At 35.7% G+C, this 20,786-nt stretch overlaps 1 protein-coding gene across 1 annotated transcript in view; it reads right to left on the bottom strand.

The window, feature by feature from the left end:
* Window positions 1-5,979: 5,979 nt before the first annotated feature.
* LOC127837371 (target of rapamycin complex 2 subunit MAPKAP1-like) overlaps window positions 5,980-20,786 on the bottom strand; it is a 57,736-nt gene continuing 42,929 nt past the window's right edge. The window contains exons 9-12 of the mRNA XM_052364360.1: window positions 15,141-15,248; window positions 11,958-12,092; window positions 9,528-9,659; window positions 5,980-8,290 (exon numbers count right to left, since the gene is read on the bottom strand). Of these exons, the coding sequence (XP_052220320.1) occupies window positions 8,091-8,290; window positions 9,528-9,659; window positions 11,958-12,092; window positions 15,141-15,248 (575 nt within the window). The 3' untranslated portion in view covers window positions 5,980-8,090. The remainder of the gene's footprint in view (window positions 8,291-9,527; window positions 9,660-11,957; window positions 12,093-15,140; window positions 15,249-20,786) is intronic.

Raw genomic sequence — 20,786 nt, forward strand, 5'->3', positions numbered from 1 at the left:
AGTACAAGACATAAATCCAACAAGGGACAAAATTGTCACAAAACCAGGTTTTCAGTTGAAAAAAAGTCTGATAAAGGGAGACATATTAAAATGTTTATTGTTAACCCCCTTGTGTAAAATTGACCTTCATTTCAATTATTAAACAAGGGCTGTTTGTAAAACATGCATGCCCCCATATGGGCTGTCAGTTGTAGTGGAATCCATTGTGTGAATACGTTTTTTGTCACTGTGACCTTGACCTTTGACCTAGTGACCTAAAAATCAATAGAGGTCATCTGCCAGTCACGATCAATGTACATGTACCTATGAAGTTTCATTATCCTAGGCCTAATTATTCTTTACTTATCATCCGGAAACCATTTTACTGTTAAGAGTCACTGTGACCTTGACCTTTGACCTAGTGACCTGAAAATTGATACAGGTCATCTGCCAGTCATGATCAATGTACCTATGAAGTTTCATGATCCTAGGCTTAAGCATTCTTGAGTTATCATCCGGAAACCATTTTACTGTTTCGAGTCACTGTGACCTTGCCATTTGCCTAGTGACCTGAAAATCGATAGGGGTCATCTGCCAGTCATGATCAAAGTTCCTATGAAGTTTCATGATCCTAGGTGTAAGCATTCTTGAGTTATCCAGAATCCATTTTACTGTTTCGAGGCACTGTGACCTTGACCTTTGACCTAGTAACCTGAAAATCAATAGGGGTCATCTGCCAGTCATGATCAATGTACCTATGAAGTTTCATGATCCTAGGCCTAAGCGTTCTTGAGATATCATCCTTTCATAGTTACATAGTTGTTTCAAAATCAATCTAGTTTTAGTTGTGGCGACTTTGACCTTGGAGATATTGACGTAATTCTTTCGTGCGAGACACCGTCCAATAATGGTGAACAAATGTGCCAAATGATTATAAAATCTCACAATGAATGACATAATAATGGCCCAGACAAGCTCATTTATGGCCATTTTTGACCTTCAAACTCAAATTGTGACCTTAACCTTGGAGATATCGATGTGATTTTTTCGCGCGACATACCATCTAATAATGGTGAACAAATGTGCCAAATGATTTTAAAATCTCACAATGAATCACAAAGTAATGGCCCAGACAAGCTTATTTATGGCCATTTTTGACCTTCAAACTCAAATTGTGACCTTGACCTTGGAGATATCGACGTAATTCTTTCGCGCGACACACCGTCTTATGATGGTGAACAAATATGCCAAATGATTATAAAATCTGACAATGAACGACAAAGTTATGGCCGGACAAGCTCATTTATGGCCATTTTTTACCTTCAAACTCAAATTGTGACCTTGACCTTGGAGATATTGACGCAATTCTTTCGCGCGACACACCGTCTAATGATGGTGAAGAAATGTGCCAAATGTTTTTAAAATCTGACAATGAACGACAGAGTTATGGCCCGGACAAGCTTGTTCCGCCCGCTCGCCAGCCCGCTGACATTCGCCAATCTAATAACCAGTTTTTTTCTTCGAAAAAACTGGTTAAAAACCATCAAGTTTCATAAATAAGCCTTTCATGGTGGACTTAAAAATGGTGGTATTAAATAACAGAACTAAATTTATTGATAAAATATTAAAATCATCTGTTAAAGTCACCAAAGTTTTCATGTTCTAATATATAAATAATTGGGAAATCGATATTGGTTGTGTAAATAAATTTTGATTTCGAACACAAAGATGGAAGCTTATTATTATGAAATAATATAATAATATTTATAACAGGATTGTATACATCTGTAGTGAATCGCAAAACATATTTAGTAGAACCATAGATTTGTCTCTTTTTAAATATAAAAGAGAGCAAATAATGTATGTTACGTAAAACAGAGTCCAGCTCAAGTTAAATTAGCATATACATCGGATTCATTTTTAATGTAAATCGCGGGACAGGCCCGTAAGGGTCTGTCCGCCCGCCATATTTTAATTATTAGAGTTCATATAGGTTAGTGTTGAAAAATATTAATTGCACTTCATTTTGCCTAACTTTAAATAAATGATAACCTAGTTCCGTTTCGCCGCTGAATAAGGTAAAATAATTAAGTCCCTAATTTCTTATTCAATTCGAATTAGGAACTGGCATTTTCTTACTTAAAAAATATATTAAATTGAACCAAAGTGTACCATATAAATGAAAACTACTGTATATATAGGTGGGATATAAAAACAATTAATTGCAATACATTTCTACTTTGATTAAGTTAATGATAATCCAGTTCCATAATTGAGTTGAATAAAGAATAATGAACTGGTTCCTTATATAAATCAGACAAGGAACTGACATTTGCTTACAATGTAAATTAATTGAAATTAACCAAAGAATAGTACATGTCAATGTAAATCATCGTATATGTAGTTTAAACATTTAACATATTTATTGCAATGTATTCGTCTTTAGTAATTAAAATGAAAATGTGGCCTTATATATATCAATTAAAATGTAATTGAAATATAGTCAATTGTTGATATGAACACAACTTTAAATCCATACACACAAAATTAACTCTTGTAAATGCATGCTTTTGCACACAAAAATGGTTGTCTACTAAGCGTCCAAAACTTTTATAAGGAAGTGACATTAAAAACAAATTTACATTTGTGTAATAAGATGTGCGCAGTTTTCTCTATAGCCATGTTAGGGAAACTATCTCCACCCCTGACCGTCGTGATTTTAATAAATAAAAAAATCTGGAAGTTAAATGCTCCCAAGGGGCATACAAGTGAAATTAATGTTAAATCCTATAATGAATTGACGTAAAATGTTAAAAGCCATTTAAAGAAAAGTTAACAAAATTCTGTGTAAGGTCACCCAAGGATCATTTCTATGCAAACTATTATGTAATACCGCAGAAGGTTTCTGAAATATTTTTAACCCTTACTAGTTTTAAAGCTTCTGTTTTGCCATAACAACCATGTTTTAAAACAAGAGGGCCTGAAAGGCCCAAAGTCGCTCACCTGAGATAACAAGATATTATTGAGACAAATCTTCTGACCAAGTTTCATGATCGAAGATCAACAAATAAATGTAACCTCTAGAGTGTTAACAAGGTTTTACTATAGCCATATAAGGAAAAATGCCCCGCCCCCTGGCAGCCATGTTTTTCAACCAACTGACATCATTTTTGAACACTTCCATGATATTATCGGGTTGAATCTTCTGACCAAGTTTTATGAAGATCGGACAGTAAATGTGACCTCTCAATGTTAACAAGATTTTACTATAGCCGTATAAGGAAAAATGCCCCGCCCCTTGGAAGCCATGTTTTTCAAGCAAACAATTATTTTCGAAATCATCCAAGATATCATTGAGACCAATCTTCTGACCAAATTTCATGAAGATTGGACAATAAATGTTGCCTCTAGAGTGTTAGCAAGGTTTTACTATAGCCATATATAGTAATATAAGGAAAAATGCCCCGCGCCTTGGCAGCCATGTTTTTCAAGCAAATGTTACAATTTTTCAAAATCATCCAAGTTATCATTGAGACCAATCTTCTGACCAAATTTCATGAAGATTGGACAATAAATGTGGCCTCTAGAGTTTTAACAAGTTTAACAAGGGAGTTAACTACAGGTATTAGAAAGTATATACAGGTTATCTTTCTTTAACATTAGACTGTTCACATGTTTTCATTATATACATATAGAGAAAACTGCCCCGCCAAATGGCGACCATGTTTTTTCACCGATCTGGACCATGTTCGAACTCGTCCGAGATATCAATGAAACCAATGTTTTGACCAAGTTTCATGATGATTGGGCAAAAATTGTGACTTCCAGAGTGTTCACAAGGTTTCTCTATAGCCATATAAGGAAAACTGCCCCGCCCCCTGGTGGCCATGTTTTTCAACGGACCGGAACCATTTTAAAACTCAACCAACATATCATTTAGACAAACATTTTGACAAAGTTACATGAAGATTTGGCATCAAATGTGACTGCTACAGTGTTCACAAGGTTTTTATTTTTTTTGACCTAGTGGCCTAGTATTTTACCCAGCATGACCCAGATTCAAACTTCACAAGATAAATGTTCTGACCAAGTTTCATGAAGATCGGACAATAAATGTGGCCTCTGGAGTGTTCACAAGGCAAATGTTGACGGCACACAGCGCACCACGGACAAAAGGCGATCACAAAAGCTCACCATGAGCACATTGTGCTCAGGTGAGCTAACAAGAGCTGTCAGAGGACAGCGTGCTTGACTATTCGAGTGCTTGACATTATAACGTAAGCCATCATGGGAAAATTGTTTATAATCAATTATTTATTAGACAATCTTTCAAAAATAAAAAAAAGGAAAAAAAAATTTTTTTTTTGGGGGGGGGGGGGGGGGTTGAGAGGGGGTATAATGTGGGGTGGGGTCATTTATTAGACAATCTTTCAAAAATAAAAAAAAGGAAAAATTTGGGGGGGGGGTAGAGAGGGGGGTATAATGTGGGTATAATGTGGGGTGGGGTAATTTATTAGATGATGTTTAAAAAAAATGTTTTTTATTTGGGGGGGTAGGGGGGGTAAGGGGGTGAGAGAGGGGTATAATGTGGGGTGGGGTAATTTATTAGATGATGTTTATAAAAAAAATTGGGGGGGGGGAGGTTGGGGGGGGGGGAAGGGATTCTGGGTAGGGGCGTGGGGTATTGTTTGGGTGGAATCCATTGTGGTATTTAGGTAAGTGTTGTTTTGTTATAGTAATAGTAAAATGTGATCATAAATAAAGAAGTTTTGGCAATTTAAGCAAAATGTTCAATTATCTAAGTGTAAAATGGGCCATAATTATGTAAATATGCTAGATAGAGTTGTCTGCTCTTGTTTACAGGTTGGGGTCATGTTGGTAAACAATTATGCAAAATATAAAAGCAATATGTCAAAGGATATAGGAAATATTTGGGGTAGTACGCAAACTATAGCATAGATATATCAATAATATGTATATTCTAAGTATAAAAGGGGCAATAATTCTGTCAAAATACTTGATACAGTTGTCTGCTCTTGTTTATAGGTTGGGGTCATGTTGGTAAACAAGTATACAAAATATGAAAGCAATATGTCAAGGGACAATGAAAATAATTGGGGCAGGACGAAAACTTTAACATTTGCACGCTAACGCAGACGCCGGGGTGAGTAGGATAGCTCCACTATATATATTTCATCTATAATAGTCCGGCTAAAAATCCTTTTAAATGACAGAACTTATATAGAACCATGGCGAAGTTTTGTTAAAATCTACCATTTGGCTTAAAAGCATATATGTTTTAAGTCAGATGTTTTCACAGACACCACACAGTGACTGACCCTGAAATGACTCAAAGAAGATTATTCAAAACACATAAAAGGTTTCTACTTTTTCCTTGTCCGAAAAAAACAAGAACAGCATTTAGCTTCTTTAAGTATACACCTCTATTAACACAGTGATTTTTGACGATGCTGCGAAGCATCGTCTAAGTTATCATATGAAAAAATTCTTCACAATTGCAACCTATGTAAAAGACCGAGCCAGTCCAATTGAGATAGCTCGATTTTTCTAATCGGCACACCTCGCTGATTATCATTGATAAAGGTAAAGAAAGCTCAGCTATAAATAGGACAGCATATTCTGGGAAAAGATTTAATAATAGTTTGAAAACGTTAATTTTACATCAGTTATATGCAATCCATTATTTGTTTATAGATCAATGAAACAACTATGCATTTTCTGTATTGTATTTGACACTTGTCGTGATTCAATAAATAAATTTCTAATTAAAACGTGTATTATAACTTTCAACTCGATCATGAGTGTAAAGAAAACGAATTATTTCGAACCTGTCATTTGTAAACGTTGTAGCGACTATGGTATATAAACAGCATAATAGCCGTATCATATCTGTGATACTCGCTCTTCTGCGTGCTTTCTCATTTTGCATATTTTATAAACTTTTCAAACATAAATTACAGAGCCACATCAGTGCACATACTATGTTTGACAATTTATTCGTTTGTTGGATATTTTTGCTGTTTTAAACACATATTACGTCATATCACAGAGATTTAGTTAACCTTACCATGTGTTCATGGGCGAACTCACATATTCAAGTTCTCTTACGACTATGTGCTCATACCCACTTTCGATCGGGTATCATCATGAAATTATTGCCATACTTAACGAACAAACATGCCTAAGCTTATTGAATTAGAGAAAAAGAACAATAATCAAAAGAGAAAAATTATACGTTCATGCACATGGAAATTGTGAAATCACGTCCGTACACATAGCATCATTAACTTAGGAAAGGAAACAACAAAATATAAAGTTTGGTATGATATACATGTGAAATTAAAGAGCATGGTGTAATGAAAGAGCATGTCAAGTTTTGAATTTATATGCTGAAACGTAATGTTATAACCCACAAATGTTTTACTGTAACAGACAGTTTTTTAAGATAAGTGGTACAGAAAATACATGCTGAATACCTTTTTAAAGATATTTCTTGTTATATTTGATCGAGAATGTAACCCGCCTCCCAGTTTCGCTGAAAGGATCAATTTCCCCACGGGTACTACTTCCCCGTACCCCCAATTTTTTTTTCGTACCCTACATTTTTCATACCCAATTTTGTTCGTACCCATTTTTTTTTTCCTTCCCAAATTTTTGCTCGTAACCAAATTTTTCTTCGTACCCAATTTTTTTCCTACCCAAATTTTTTTTGTTACCAAATCTTTTTACGTACTTAATTTTTTTGGCATAATTGTTGTACCCAAAATTTTCGTAACCATTTTTTTCCTACGCAAAATGTTCGTACCCAAATACACAATTGTGGTGATGTAGATAAACTTAAATAGATGCTTTTATATCAATCCTGTTCAAAAGCATCGTCACACCAGTACTGTCAGTACTTTGATTAAAATTCTTATGGATCACCACTAGTTTTAGAAATGAGTAATGGGTGCACTATGAAAACTCAAGAATTGATTTCAGTAATATTTTTTACTGAATTAAATAAATAGATAAATGTGTTAATTTGTTATACTGAACACAATACATACATATATATTTACACATAAATATAATTTTACTCCAAAATATTTCATTATTTTTAAAGACTATATCCGTCTTCTTTTACTCTAACAATATTTACATATAACAAAGAACACACAAATACAAGTTATTACAATGTGCCTGTTTTGCAATAGGCATACTCTATTTGAGCAGTAAATTTTCTCAAGACAGATTTCAGCTTTAGACATGATCCTGCTTTTACTTATACAATTTAACCAACATAAATGAGCCTCGCTCTGTGAAAAGGGGGTTTAATGCATGTGCATAGTGTCATCCCAGTTAAGACTGTGCAGCCCTTCTATACTAATCAGGGACGACACTTTCAAAATAAACTTGATACTTTCCTTTTCTTAAGATTTTTTTATATTAAATGAGGTCTTTTCTTAATGAAAATTCAGTCTAGGCGGAAAATGTTGTTCCTGATTAGCCTGTGCGGACATTAGCCTGTGCGGATATTAGCCTGTGTGGACATTAGCCTGTGTAGACATAAGCCTGTGCAGACATTTAGGCAAATGCATTAAGACCCATTTTCACAGAGTTAGGCTCATTTAGGTTTAAAACAAACTTCAAGTAAGCACAAGACTAGACATGTACAGAAAATAACTCCCCCCCCCCCCACCTCGAAATTATTGGAAAACCCAGAAATTCTAAAAGGCATTCTTGGTAACAATAAAAAATGGCTAAAAAAGCTCGCTATGTGCAAACAGCATAAAACCAGAACAGCCTGCGAGTAACTCTGTTCAGGTTTTATGCTGTTTGCTGCTCACGAGTATCTCAGGGTTGGAAATGAAGCCTTTAAAACTAGAATCTAGTAAGAAGGGTCTTTAATTAAATTAAACTTTCACAGGGACTACAAATGCGTAAAAATACGTATTTATGTGGTAAATAGTTTAACAACTTTAAAAAGTATTCTTGCATAGAAGAAAGTTCAACCTTTAACTTCATGAATCGATCAACCAAAACAATCAAATAAAATTAAAGTGCCTCGAATAATATTATTATGATTTAACAGTATACATCGCAAAGTTTCATATCAATGCAAAATCCCGCTTCTTCATCAACTTCCTGTCTCTGTTAGCAACGTATTCCTTCCGTACTGGACTCAACCTGAGCTCAAGTATGTTGTTAAACTTCTGTACAATCTCATTACACACTGCAGTGTCTGCTTCGAAGTCATGGTGTTTGAACTCGTGTCCATTAAAGTAGGCGAGACGGAATACAGATTTACCTGCACAACAGAAACAGAAATAAGACATGTATAGATCAACAGAAAATCTTTTGATTTTTCGGTGGAAGTTTTAATGAAACATAGGTCATATCTGAGTTTTTTTAGCAATAGAAGGGTTGAGGAAATATATGGGAGCTTAATGGAGTTGGTTTGCTGTAAGACCATTAAACAATGTGATCATCATTGTTGTTGCCATCATCATATTCATCATCACAATCACTACCACCACCATCACCATTATTATCACCATAGTTATCCTCCTTCTCATCATCATCACCACCACCACCATTGTCAATACCACCACCCCAACCACCACTACCTTCATCATCATCATTATTATTACCACCAAAATAATGATAATCTTTATTTCCATCATCATTACCACAACAAAAATCACAACCATCAACATCATGATCATCATCATCGTCATCATCATTATCATTATGACCACTTCCACCATCATCATCATCATCATCGTCTACAACATCACAAACACCATCACCACCATGATCAAAGCAATTATCCAATGACATGTCAGAATTTACTAGAACTTGAAAGAGCAGAGGCGTTTGCTCCTGACACCTCAAGTCATACAAAGCATGATATAAAAATTATTATTTGAGAACTAAGATTTACTTGAGCAATTTTTAACAAAGTAAAGGATGATCCAATTAACACATTCACAATCATGTTCATACAATAAGGAAGAATGCATATAGGTTTAAAAGTGCAGGTGTACTTTGTGTGAAAGATGTGAAAAGTTTGAGGGTATGGACAGAGAACTGTGTTTCAAGGGGCATAATCCATTCAATATGCTGTCCACATTAGGGAATTGTTTCTTCAGATTATCTATATATAATATAACAAGAGCACCCCATAATGAGTGCCACACTCGGCTGCGGAAGCTTGAGCTTGTCAGAATTTTTTTTTTAAGAGGTCACAGTGACCTTGACCTTTGACGTAGAGACCCAAAAATGGGTGTGGTGTGTAGAACTCTTCAAGGTGCAGCTACATGTGAGGTTTCAAAGTTGTAGGTAGAACTTCGATTTACGAGCCAATGTTAAAAACCTTAACAGAATGTTTTCTCCGAAAGAAGCCAAGCTAATAAAATAACCTCAGATTATTTACAAATGCATCAATTTATGCATGCATGACTGTTCATAACCTACATAATCTGTAATGCATGCCTTCTCATAATCTGTATTTTGGCTTGAAAACAAAACAATCAGAGAGTTACCTCCATCTTTGTCCTCGAAGATATCACATGATGCGATGTTATCAGCATTGTAGGTGACGGCCTTCTGTCGGAAGATTCGCGCACTGCTTTTGCTGACCACAGGGTCTATGTCTACCTTTTCTCCGCTTATCCCTGGAACATCAAACCAGGAATTAACCTGAGGAGCGTTATGGGACCACGGGGCTTAATGCATCATCTGCCTAAAATGTCGAGACAGATTAGACTGCACAGGCTAATCTAGGACAACACCTTAGGCACATACAATATGCTCAGATATCCCAGAACAAGGCTAAACAGATAATGTCCAGGGGCCGTATTCACCAAACAATTCTTGGAGTTAAGTCTAAGAATAAAGAAAATTCTTTAAATTAGAATATTCAAGAATTTCTTTAATTTTGAGTTAAACTCTGCAGTAAACATCTCTATCTATATTATTCTTCATATAGAACATTTTGTTAATGACATAATCACCGGTGGAGGCCTGTATATATTCAAACACTGAACACATTTTTCTTGGTTCCAAGTCTATTCTTTATTCTTAAGTCTAAGAATCGGTTGGTGAATACGGGCCCTGGATATCCTAAATTATGGAATCTGTCATTTCAAGGTACAAACAAAGCCAACCCATTTCATCCACCAATGATAGCTGCATTCAAATACTAACAGGCTATATGGCATGTAATTTTTATAGGATTTGAACTTCTCAGCTGTGCTTGTACCCAGACATTTTTCCAAATTCTAACTCATGGCAGAGAGTATTTTTCATCAAATGAGCCTCATCTTGGCAAAATGCTCGACAGGGCCAACACTTTCCACCTTACTGGATTTTTATGTAGAAGAGACTCCCTTAAGATAAAAAATCCATAAAAGCAGAAAGTGTCCTCCCTGGTGATCCTGTGTGGACTGCACATGCATTACACCCCGTTTTCCCAGAACTAGCCTCATATCATAACAATACATGTCTGGGAGTTAACCCTTTGCATGCTGGGAAATTTGTCTTCTGCTAAAATGTCGTCTGCTGAATTTCTAAAATTAGCATTTTCTTTGATTTTTTTCAAAGAATACTATCAGAATAGCAAACAGTTTGGATCCTGATGAGACGCCACGTTCTGTGGCGTCTCATCTGGATCCAAACTGTTTGCAAAGGCCTTCAAAATTCGGTTCCCGCACTGAAAGGGTTAAGATCACATGTTTGTAGTTTAGTTGTGTTTTTGTTTGGGTTTCTGCCATTTTCAACAGTATTTCAGTGATATCAATGCATTCATTTACTAGTAACACATTCATACTTTTCATGATTAAGCTCATCGAGTTCTTTTTAAGTTCACATACTTAGGCCAATAAATGACTAATAATCAGTTTGTGATAATTAATTGTACAGTTTCTGAACATGAGATAGCTGTAAGGCATTTGGAGTAAAGCAACAAAGCATACTACTTCTGGACCAAGCTTACAGTTAAATTTATATCAACAGACTTTCGAAAATTTAAACAATTAAATGATGCCCGTTCCGAGTGCTTTGATTCATCTTCAGTGGAGTGGGCCTTTAAGAACTATTAATATATAAAATGTTGATGGTAAGGTCAACCATGGCATAGTGGAAATGATGTATGCCTAGCGACAGGTAGGGCAATAGTTTGATCCACAATTAGGGAGCGTTATTGACATCACCCGCACTACATTAAGTATTGATTCTACCCAGGGGACATACTCTAGAGCATTTCAATAAGCATCAGGCTGTCGATGCAATCCAGCTTAAATCAATAGGTTTAAACTAAAATATGAAAATTTGAAAGGAGAATATAAGATGGCAGGGCTAACTCTGTCATTTGCCAATTAAGCCATGACCAATTTGGCAATGAGGACATTTCTATTCAGCTACAATTTTTCCTTCATATTACCCATCATCCATGAAATAACCAAAATGAGCAGAATTTGCTAAAACAAAGCTTACACTAATTTTAAGCCAGGGGAAGCCCTGAAATGGAAATATGATTTATCCAAAGCCATAAATGCCATTCCCCGCTGAACCTCTGTGATAACAGGGCTTAATACATGTTCCTAAAGTGTCATAAAAAATTAGCATGTGCAGTCCAAACAGGCTTATCAAGGATGACACTCTCCGCCTTGACTGCAGTCCAAACAGGCTTATCAAGGATGACACTCTCCGCCTTGACTGCAGTCCAAACAGGCTTATCAAGGATGACACTCTCTGCCTTGACTGCAGTCCAAACAGGCTTATCAAGGATGACACTCTCCGCCTTGACTGGATTTATCAAGGATGACACTCTTGGCCTTGACTGGATTTATCAAGGATGACACTCTCGGCCTTGACTGGATTTATCAAGGATGACACTCTCGGCCTTGACTGGATTTTCATTAAGAAGAGACTTCCTTTAAAATAAAATTCCATAAAAGCAGTAAATGCCGTACCGAGCTGCACCTCTGTGTTGGTCCTCAGTTTGTGCACCATGCTGACCAGGTAGGACTTGTAGTGGTGACTCGTGAGCGACTCAGCCATCTCTGAGGACTTGCCATTGTCCACTTCTGTGGCGTCACCTCTTGAACCTGTGGACGCCAGGAGGCGAGAAACGTTTTTAGACATGAAATATTGATTATATGATTCTGACACCATACTGTACGTTTGTAGATGTGACATATTGATAACATGATTTCTGACACCATACTGTACATTTGTAGATGTGACATATTGATAACATGATTTCTGACACCCTTCTGTACGTTCTTGGTGTTTGTGTCTTAAAATGAGGGTTGATATCAGCCATCAAACAATAACATATTAATTCTATAATTTCTAAAACCCTACTGATATCCGATCTTGGATAACAAATGTTAAAACTTTACCACTTAGAAACACATTTTTACACATTTGTAGTCCATAATAATAATAGAAAGTTACTTTAACTTAAAAAACTTGTTTACTAAATTCAAGTTTTAAAGGCTGAATTTCCAATCCTTAGTTACTGATTAGCAGCAAACATCATAAAACCTGAACAGGCTGGGAGTAACTTGCAGGCTGTTCTGGTTTTATGATGGTTGCAAAAGCAATTTTCACTTTGCTTTTTATGGAGAAAAGGGTTAAATCAATATCATTCCTAAATTTAACATTATCTATGTTTTTGTGCAAATTACAATACATATTTTTTGTTCAGTGCCCAAACATTAAGAGGCACAAAAAACTATTAATAAGAAGTCCATGGCACAACAGGTGCTATCTGACACATGCCTCTCATCACTGGAATAAAGGGGCTTAATCCATGTATGTATGTATAGTATTGGCTTAATCCATGTATGTATGTATAGTATTGGCTTAATCCATGTATGTATGTATAGTATTGGCTTAATCCATGTATGTATGTATAGTATTGGCTTAATCCATGTATGTATGTATAGTATTGGCTTAATCCATGTATGTATGTATAGTATTGGCTTAATCCATGTATGTATGTATAGTATTGGCTTAATCCATGTCTGTATGTATAGTATTGGCTTAATCCATGTCTGTATGTATAGTATTGGCTTAATCCATGTATGTATGTATAGTATTGGCTTAATCTATGTATGTATGTATAGTATTCTCCCAGATAAGTCTTTGCAGTCTGCACAGGCTAATCAGTGAGGACACTTTCGGCCTTCACTTATTTTTTCGTTTAAAAGAGGCTTCCTTTATCCTTTTACCACATAGATACGTATCTTGAAGACCTTTCTTACTAGGTTCAAGTTTTTAAGGCTTCATTTATAACCCTTAGATACTGATGAGCAGCAAACAGCATAAAACCTGAACAGACTGCGAGTTACTCGCAGGCTGTTCTGGTTTAATGCTGTTTGCACATAGCCTTTTTCACTTAGCTTCTTATGAAGGAAAGGTTAAACAAACCAAATCCATTAAGCTGACATTGTCGTCCTGAATAGCCTGTACAGACTTCTAACCTAAGAGGACACTTTTTGCACATACAATAAGCCCAGTTTTGGCAGACACTTTTTGCACATACAATAAGTCCAGTTTTGCCAGACACTTTTTGCACATACAATAAGCCCAGTTTTACCAGACACTTTTTGCACATACAATAAGCCCAGTTTTGCCAAACACTTTTTGCACATACAATAAGCCCAGTTTTATCAGACACTTTTTGCACATACAATAAGCCCAGTTTTGCCACACACTTTTTGCACATACAATAAGTCCAGTTTTGCCAGACACTTTTTGCACATACAATAAGCCCAGTTTTGGCAGACACTTTTTGCACATACAATAAGCCCAGTTTTGCCAGACACTTTTTGCACATACAATAAGCCCAGTTTTGGCAGACACTTTTTGCACATACAATAAGCCCAGTTTTGCCAGACACTTTTTGCACATACAATAAGCCCAGTTTTGCCAGACACCTTTTGCACATACAATAAGCCCAGTTTTGCCAGACATGTTTTGCACATACAATAAGCCCAGCTTTGCCAGACATTTTTTGCACATACAATAAGCCCAGTTTTGCCAGACACTTTTTGCACATACAATAAGCCCAGCTTTGCCAGACATTTTTTGCACATACAATAAGCCCAGTTTTGCCAGACATTTTTTGCACATACAATAAGCCCAGTTTTGACAGACACTTTTTGCACATACAATAAGCCCAGTTTTGCCAGACACTTTTTGCACATACAATAAGCCCAGTTTTGCCAGACACTTTTTGCACATATAATAAGCCCAGTTTTGCCAGACACTTTTTGCACATACAATAAGTCCAGTTTTGCCAGACACTTTTTGCACATACAATAAGTCCAGTTTTTCCAGACACTTTTTGCACATACAATAAGCCCAGTTTTACCAGACACTTTTTGCACATACAATAAGTCCAGTTTTTCCACACACTTTTTGCACATACAATAAGCCCAGTTTTGTCAGACACCTTTTGCACATACAATAAGCCCAGTTTTACCAGACACTTTTTGCACATACAATAAGCCCAGTTTTGTCAGACACTTTTTGCACATACAATAAGCCCAGTTTTGTCAGACACTTTTTGCACATACAATAAGCCCAGTTTTGCCAGACACTTTTTGCACATACAATAAGTCCAGTTTTTCCAGACACTTTTTGCACATACAATAAGCCCAGTTTTGCCAGACACTTTTTGCACATACAATAAGCCCAGTTTTGCCAGACACTTTTTGCACATACAATAAGCCCAGTTTTGCCAGACCCTTTTTGCACATACAATAAGCCCAGTTTTGACAGACACTTTTTGCACATACAATAAGCCCAGTTTTGCCAGACACTTTTTGCACATACGATAAGCCCAGTTTTGCCAGACACTTTTTGCACATACAATAAGCCCAGTTTTGCCACACACTTTTTGCACATACAATAAGCCCAGTTTTGTCAGACACTTTTTGCACATACAATAAGCCCAGTTTTGACAGACACTTTTTGCACATACAATAAGCCCAGTTTTGCCAGACACTTTTTGCACATACAATAAGCCCAGTTTTGTCAGACACTTTTTGCACATACAATAAGCCCAGTTTTGCCAGACACTTTTTGCACATACAATAAGCCCAGTTTTGCCAGACCATGGCAAATATTTGTGTAAGCCTTACTGTTTTCTCTGACCAGTACGAACTCCAGCGTATCCATGCTGGCCAGGTTACACTCCAGATCAATCGACACCCCTGGCACCGAATCCTTCTCCAGGTTATAACACTGACCTAAAACAGTAAAATATCATATAGCTCGACAACATGGCCCTCATGGCACTCTTGAACTGAATTCACATCAATTACATAGAGGATATTTGTCTTTTTTTTTCATAGCTTCCTATAAGGAATCAAATATATTCATTGCAACAGTATTTTAATATATTCGGCCCATAAAGTCAGTCCCAGTTTAATATAGGAGAAGTATATTTGCTTTATATCACTGACAGCTAAATTTGTCATCTGACCTAAAACAAACAGTAAAATAACCAATTTTATTTCACTGTTATTGTTATATATCCCTTCACACCATGCGGTCTCCAATTATCTACACTGAATTAAGGTGAAATATAGAATTGTGTCTCCAATTATCTACACTGAATTAAGGTGAAATATACAATTGTGTCTCAAATTATCTACACTGAATTAAGATGAAATATACAATTGTGTCTCCAAGGTGAAATATAGAATTGTGTCTCCAATTATCTACACTGAATTAAGGTGAAATATAGAATTTTGTCTCCAATTATCTACACTGAATTAAGGTAAAATATAGAATTGTATCTCCAATTATCTACACTGAATTAAGGTGAAATATAGAATTTTGTCTCCAATTATCTACACTGAATAAAGGTGAAATATAGAATTGTATCTCAAATTATCTACACTGAAATAAGGTGAAATATAGAATTGTGTCTCAAATTATCTACACTGAATTAAGGTGAAATATAGAATTTTGTCTCCAATTATCCTTACTGAATTAAGGTAAAATATAGAATTGTATCTCCAATTATCTACACTGAATTAAGGTGAAATATAAAATTTTGTCTCCAATTATCTACACTGAATAAAGGTGAAATATAGAACTGTATCTCAAATTATCTACACTGAAATAAGGTGAAATATAGAATTGTGTCTCAAATTATCTACACTGAATTAAGGTGAAATATAGAATCGTGTCTCAAATTATCTACACTGACCTAAGGTGAATTGAAGACAAGTTTCTTAAATTATCAAAACTGAACTAAGAAAAATGTGGACATGTGTCTCAAACTTAACATTTGTTTTAGAATAGAAACATTTTGTTTTTCTCCTCAATGATTTGGTAGTTGAGTAATCATATTTAAGATTTCATGATTCAAAAGTAATTTCAGCTGCCAATCCCTCCAACACATCAAATCTTTGCATTTTTACACAGATCCCACTAAGTTGAACAGGCTTACTGATGAAAATGTTCAAAGAAGACCTTAGTGGGACGCTTCTGATGTCTTAATGAACTCAATAAATAAGAAAGACAGGGCCTTTTTCCTTCTAAGAGAATGGATGTTGACGGTCATTTCACAATTTCAACACGGCCATTTCACAAACCTAGCAAGGCCACAATACTTGACAAAAACGGCCATAATTTAACTATATTTAACTATGAAAATGGGGCTTTTTGGCCTTAAAACTGTCAAAAAATGCCATTTCACAATTCAAAATTACAATTTGATTAAATATTTTACATATGCAAGACAAGATATTGAAAGTGGTTAGGCTTTCCTATGCTTTTAGATAAAGTTTACCAGTCAGAATATTGTTGATCCAAATGTAAGTGGTTATTTGTTGAAAGAAAGTGTCAAGACAATGAAAATATGATTTTAATTCATTATTTGAAGACATTTTAATATGATTCAAGTATTAAACATGTTTTAATATACTTATTCTTATTATTGCGACTCATTTTTTCACAATGTTAAGCATTCCCAACATATTTTTACACAAATTTTACAAGTTTCAGACTCATTTTTTTCACAAAGTGCAAGGGCCTGAGGGCCGCTTCACAAAATCAGGGAAAAAAGCCCTGGAAAGTTGACTTATGTGTTCTCCACGTGAAATATATGCGTATGAGCCGTAGTCCCCATAGGCTAATAAGGGACGACACTTTCCGTCCAAACTGGATTTTTGCTAGAAAAAGACTTCCTTTAAAAAAAAAAACATTAACCCTTTCAGTGCGGGAACCGAATTTTGAAGGCCTTTGCAAACAGTTTGGATCCAGATGAGACGCCACAGACCATGGCGTCTCATCAGGATCCAAACTGTTTGCTATTCTGATAATATTCTTTGAAAAAAAATCGAAGAAAATACTAATTTTAGAAATTCAGCAGACGACAATTTAGCAGACGACAAATTTCCTAGCATGCAAAGGGTTAAAGCAGAAAGTGTAGTCTTAAATTAGCCTAATCTGAGACGACACTTTCTGCCCATGTATTAAGCCCCCTTTTTCTCACAGAGACGCTCAAATGTTCCCACGTGTTCGTCATTCATCTATTAAGTTCCACTGAGACTTATATATGCCTACAAAATTGTTGTGTCCAAGATTCGGTTGAGTCCCAATAATTTGATCCATTTATAAAAAAATATTTGTGTTTTGACTCCTAACTCAACTTGTATAGTTTTATTAACAAATAAATGCCACTCTGAAACTAACAAACAACATGTTTCTTGAATTCGGGACATTTCTGTATTAAACAAACCTAAAATAAATAACTAGCTAGATCAACTACATAATGACTAATGCAACTTCATCAAAAAGATATGATAAAATGAAATCATTGATAAACAAGATGTGTTTGTGAAACACAATGTCCCCCTATATGACGTTTGACCTTGAAGGATGACCTTGACCTTGACCCTTCACCACTCAAAATGTGCAGCTCCTTGAGATACACACGCATTTCAAATATAAAATTGCTAGCTTCAATATTGCAGAAGTGACATTACATGAGCAATTTTGAACCATATATTTGACCTTGAAGGATGACCTTGACCTTGACCTTTCACCACTCAAAATGTGCAGCTCTATGAGATACACATGCATGCCAAATATCAAATTGCTATCTTCAATATTGCAAAAGTATTCATAAAATAAGCGATTTGGGCCACATATATTTGACCTCTGACCTTGAAGGATGACCTTGACCTTTCACCACTCAAAATGTGCAGCTCCATGAGATACACATGCATGCCAAATATCAAGTTGCTATTTTCAATATTGCAAAAGTATTCATAAAATAAGCGATTTGGGCCACATATATTTGACCTCTGACCTTGAAGGATGACCTTGACCTTTCACCACTCAAAATGTGCAGCTCCATGAGATACACATGCATGCCAAATATGAAGTTGCTATCTTCAATATAGCAAAAGTTATTGCAAAATGTTAAAGTTGGCCAAACAAACCAACAGACAGGGCAAAAACAATATGTCCCCCACTACTATAGTGGGGGACATAAAAAATGAACCGCCCACTGGCGGCAATATTTTTTCATCGATCTGGACCATTTTCAATTTCGTCCGAGATATCAATAAAACCAATGTTTTGACCAACTTTCATGATCATTGGGCAAAAATTGTAACTTCTAGAGTGTTAACAAGGTTTCTCTATAGCCAAATAAGGAAAACTGCCCCGCCCACTGGCGGCCATGTTATTCAACGGACCGGATCCACTTTTGAACTCAACCAACATATCATTTCGGCTAACATTTTGACCAAATTTCATGAAAATTGGGCCAAAAATGTTACTTCTAGAGTGTTCAAATGTTTTCACTAAATACATATAGAGAAAAATGCTCCGCCCACTGGCGGCCATGTTTTTTCACAAATCTGGACAATTTTTGAACTCATCCGAGATATCAATTAAACCAATGTTTAACCAACTTTCATGATGATTGGCCAAAAATTGTGACTTCTAAGTGTTTACAAGGTTTCTCTATAGCCAAATAAGGAAAACTGCCCCGCCCACCATCGGCCATGTTTTTCAATGGACAGGAACCACTTTTGAAATCAACCAACATATCATGAAGGCAAACATTTTGACAAAGTTACATGAAGATTGAGTATGAAATGTGACTTCTACAGTGTTTACAAGGTTTTTCTTTTTTTTTGACCTAGTGACCTAGTTTTTGACACAGCATGACCGAGTTTCGAACTCGATCGAGATATCATTGGGACAAATCTTCTGACCAAGTTTCATAATGATCGGACAATAAATGTGGCCTCTAGAGTGTTTACGAACAAATGTGAACGGACGGATGACAGACAAAGACCAGTCAAAAAAGCTCACCTGAGCAATCAGGTGAGCATAAAACATCGAACCTGGAATAACAATTAACACATAAATGATTCACACAACTACACTGTATTATTATGAAAACATTAATGGTCAAAGGGGAGAAACTACTGTTAAACTTAATTGCAATATTTAGAAGAGTTGTCTCCCATGTTACATGACCTTAATTCATGAATGTTTACAAGCCTTTTTTACAATATAAATGTAAGGAAAACTGCCCCATCCCCCTGGCAACCATGTTTTTCAATGGACCGGAACCATTTTCAAACTTAACTCACAAATCTAGGAAACAAAAGTTCTGACCAAATTTCATGAAGATTGGACCAAAAATGTGACTTCTAGAGTGTTCACATATTTTGACTATATACATATAAAGAAAACTGCCCCGCCCCCTTGTGGCCATGTTTTTTCACCGATCTGGACCATTTTCGAACTTGTCCGAGATATCAATAAAACCAATGTTTTTACACAGTTACATGAAAATTGGGCATGAAATGTGACTTCTACAGTGTTTACAAGGTTTTTATTTTTGTTTGACCTAGTGACCTTGTTTTTGACCCAGTTTTGAACTCGATCGAGATATCATTGGGACAAATCTTCTGACCAAGTTTCATGAAGATCATAAATAAATGTGGCCTCTAGAGTGTTTACGAACAAATGTGAACGGACGGACGACTGACAAAGACCGGTCAAAAAAGCTCAGCTGACCAATCAGGTGAGCTAAAAAGCCTTGCATAATAATACAATATGAACACTTTAGAAGCCACATTTTTTGCATGATCATCATTAAACTTGCTTAGAACAGTTGTAGTGATGATATCTTGATCAAGCTAAAAATGGTTCCTGTTGAAATACATGGCTGTAGTGAAATATTGTGAACAAGAAGTCACATTTTTTATCCAATCATTATTAAACTTGCTTAGAACATATGCTCTTATGACTTCATGGCTCATTTCCTAAATTCTAAGATGGCTAAGGAAACACCACAAAAGCTGCTCAGCTTCCGATCTCAGGTGATTGACCAAGGGACTTTTGATCAACAGATTAAAGTTATTGCCATTTGCTATATTTAAACTTCGTCCTGGACCAATCTTAAATTTTAAGTGGTATTAATTATATTGAATAGTTAACCAAACAAGCCATTCCCCCTGTCAAAGCAGCACAATTAGGGAGAATATTTCAAGCATGACAAGGATAGTTGTATCAATTTAAAGATCTTATTTAATCAATAAGTTGATATGTTAATGCTTTATTTTTCATGACAAGTTCATTATTTAAAGCTGGATTGGAATCCTAACTTGGCATTCTACAGTTTAAAATACTCCTTGATTACCCATGCTATCTAGTTAACTTAAACCGACTATTATCTTTGCTTTATTGATTAAAAATATGTCCAAATAAACTAACCGCAAACTCAGGTGTATTCAAATGATTTTATC

The sequence above is a fragment of the Dreissena polymorpha genome, chromosome 7 (genome assembly GCF_020536995.1).
Source record: "Dreissena polymorpha isolate Duluth1 chromosome 7, UMN_Dpol_1.0, whole genome shotgun sequence".
NCBI classification, from domain to species: Eukaryota; Metazoa; Mollusca; class Bivalvia; order Myida; family Dreissenidae; genus Dreissena; species Dreissena polymorpha.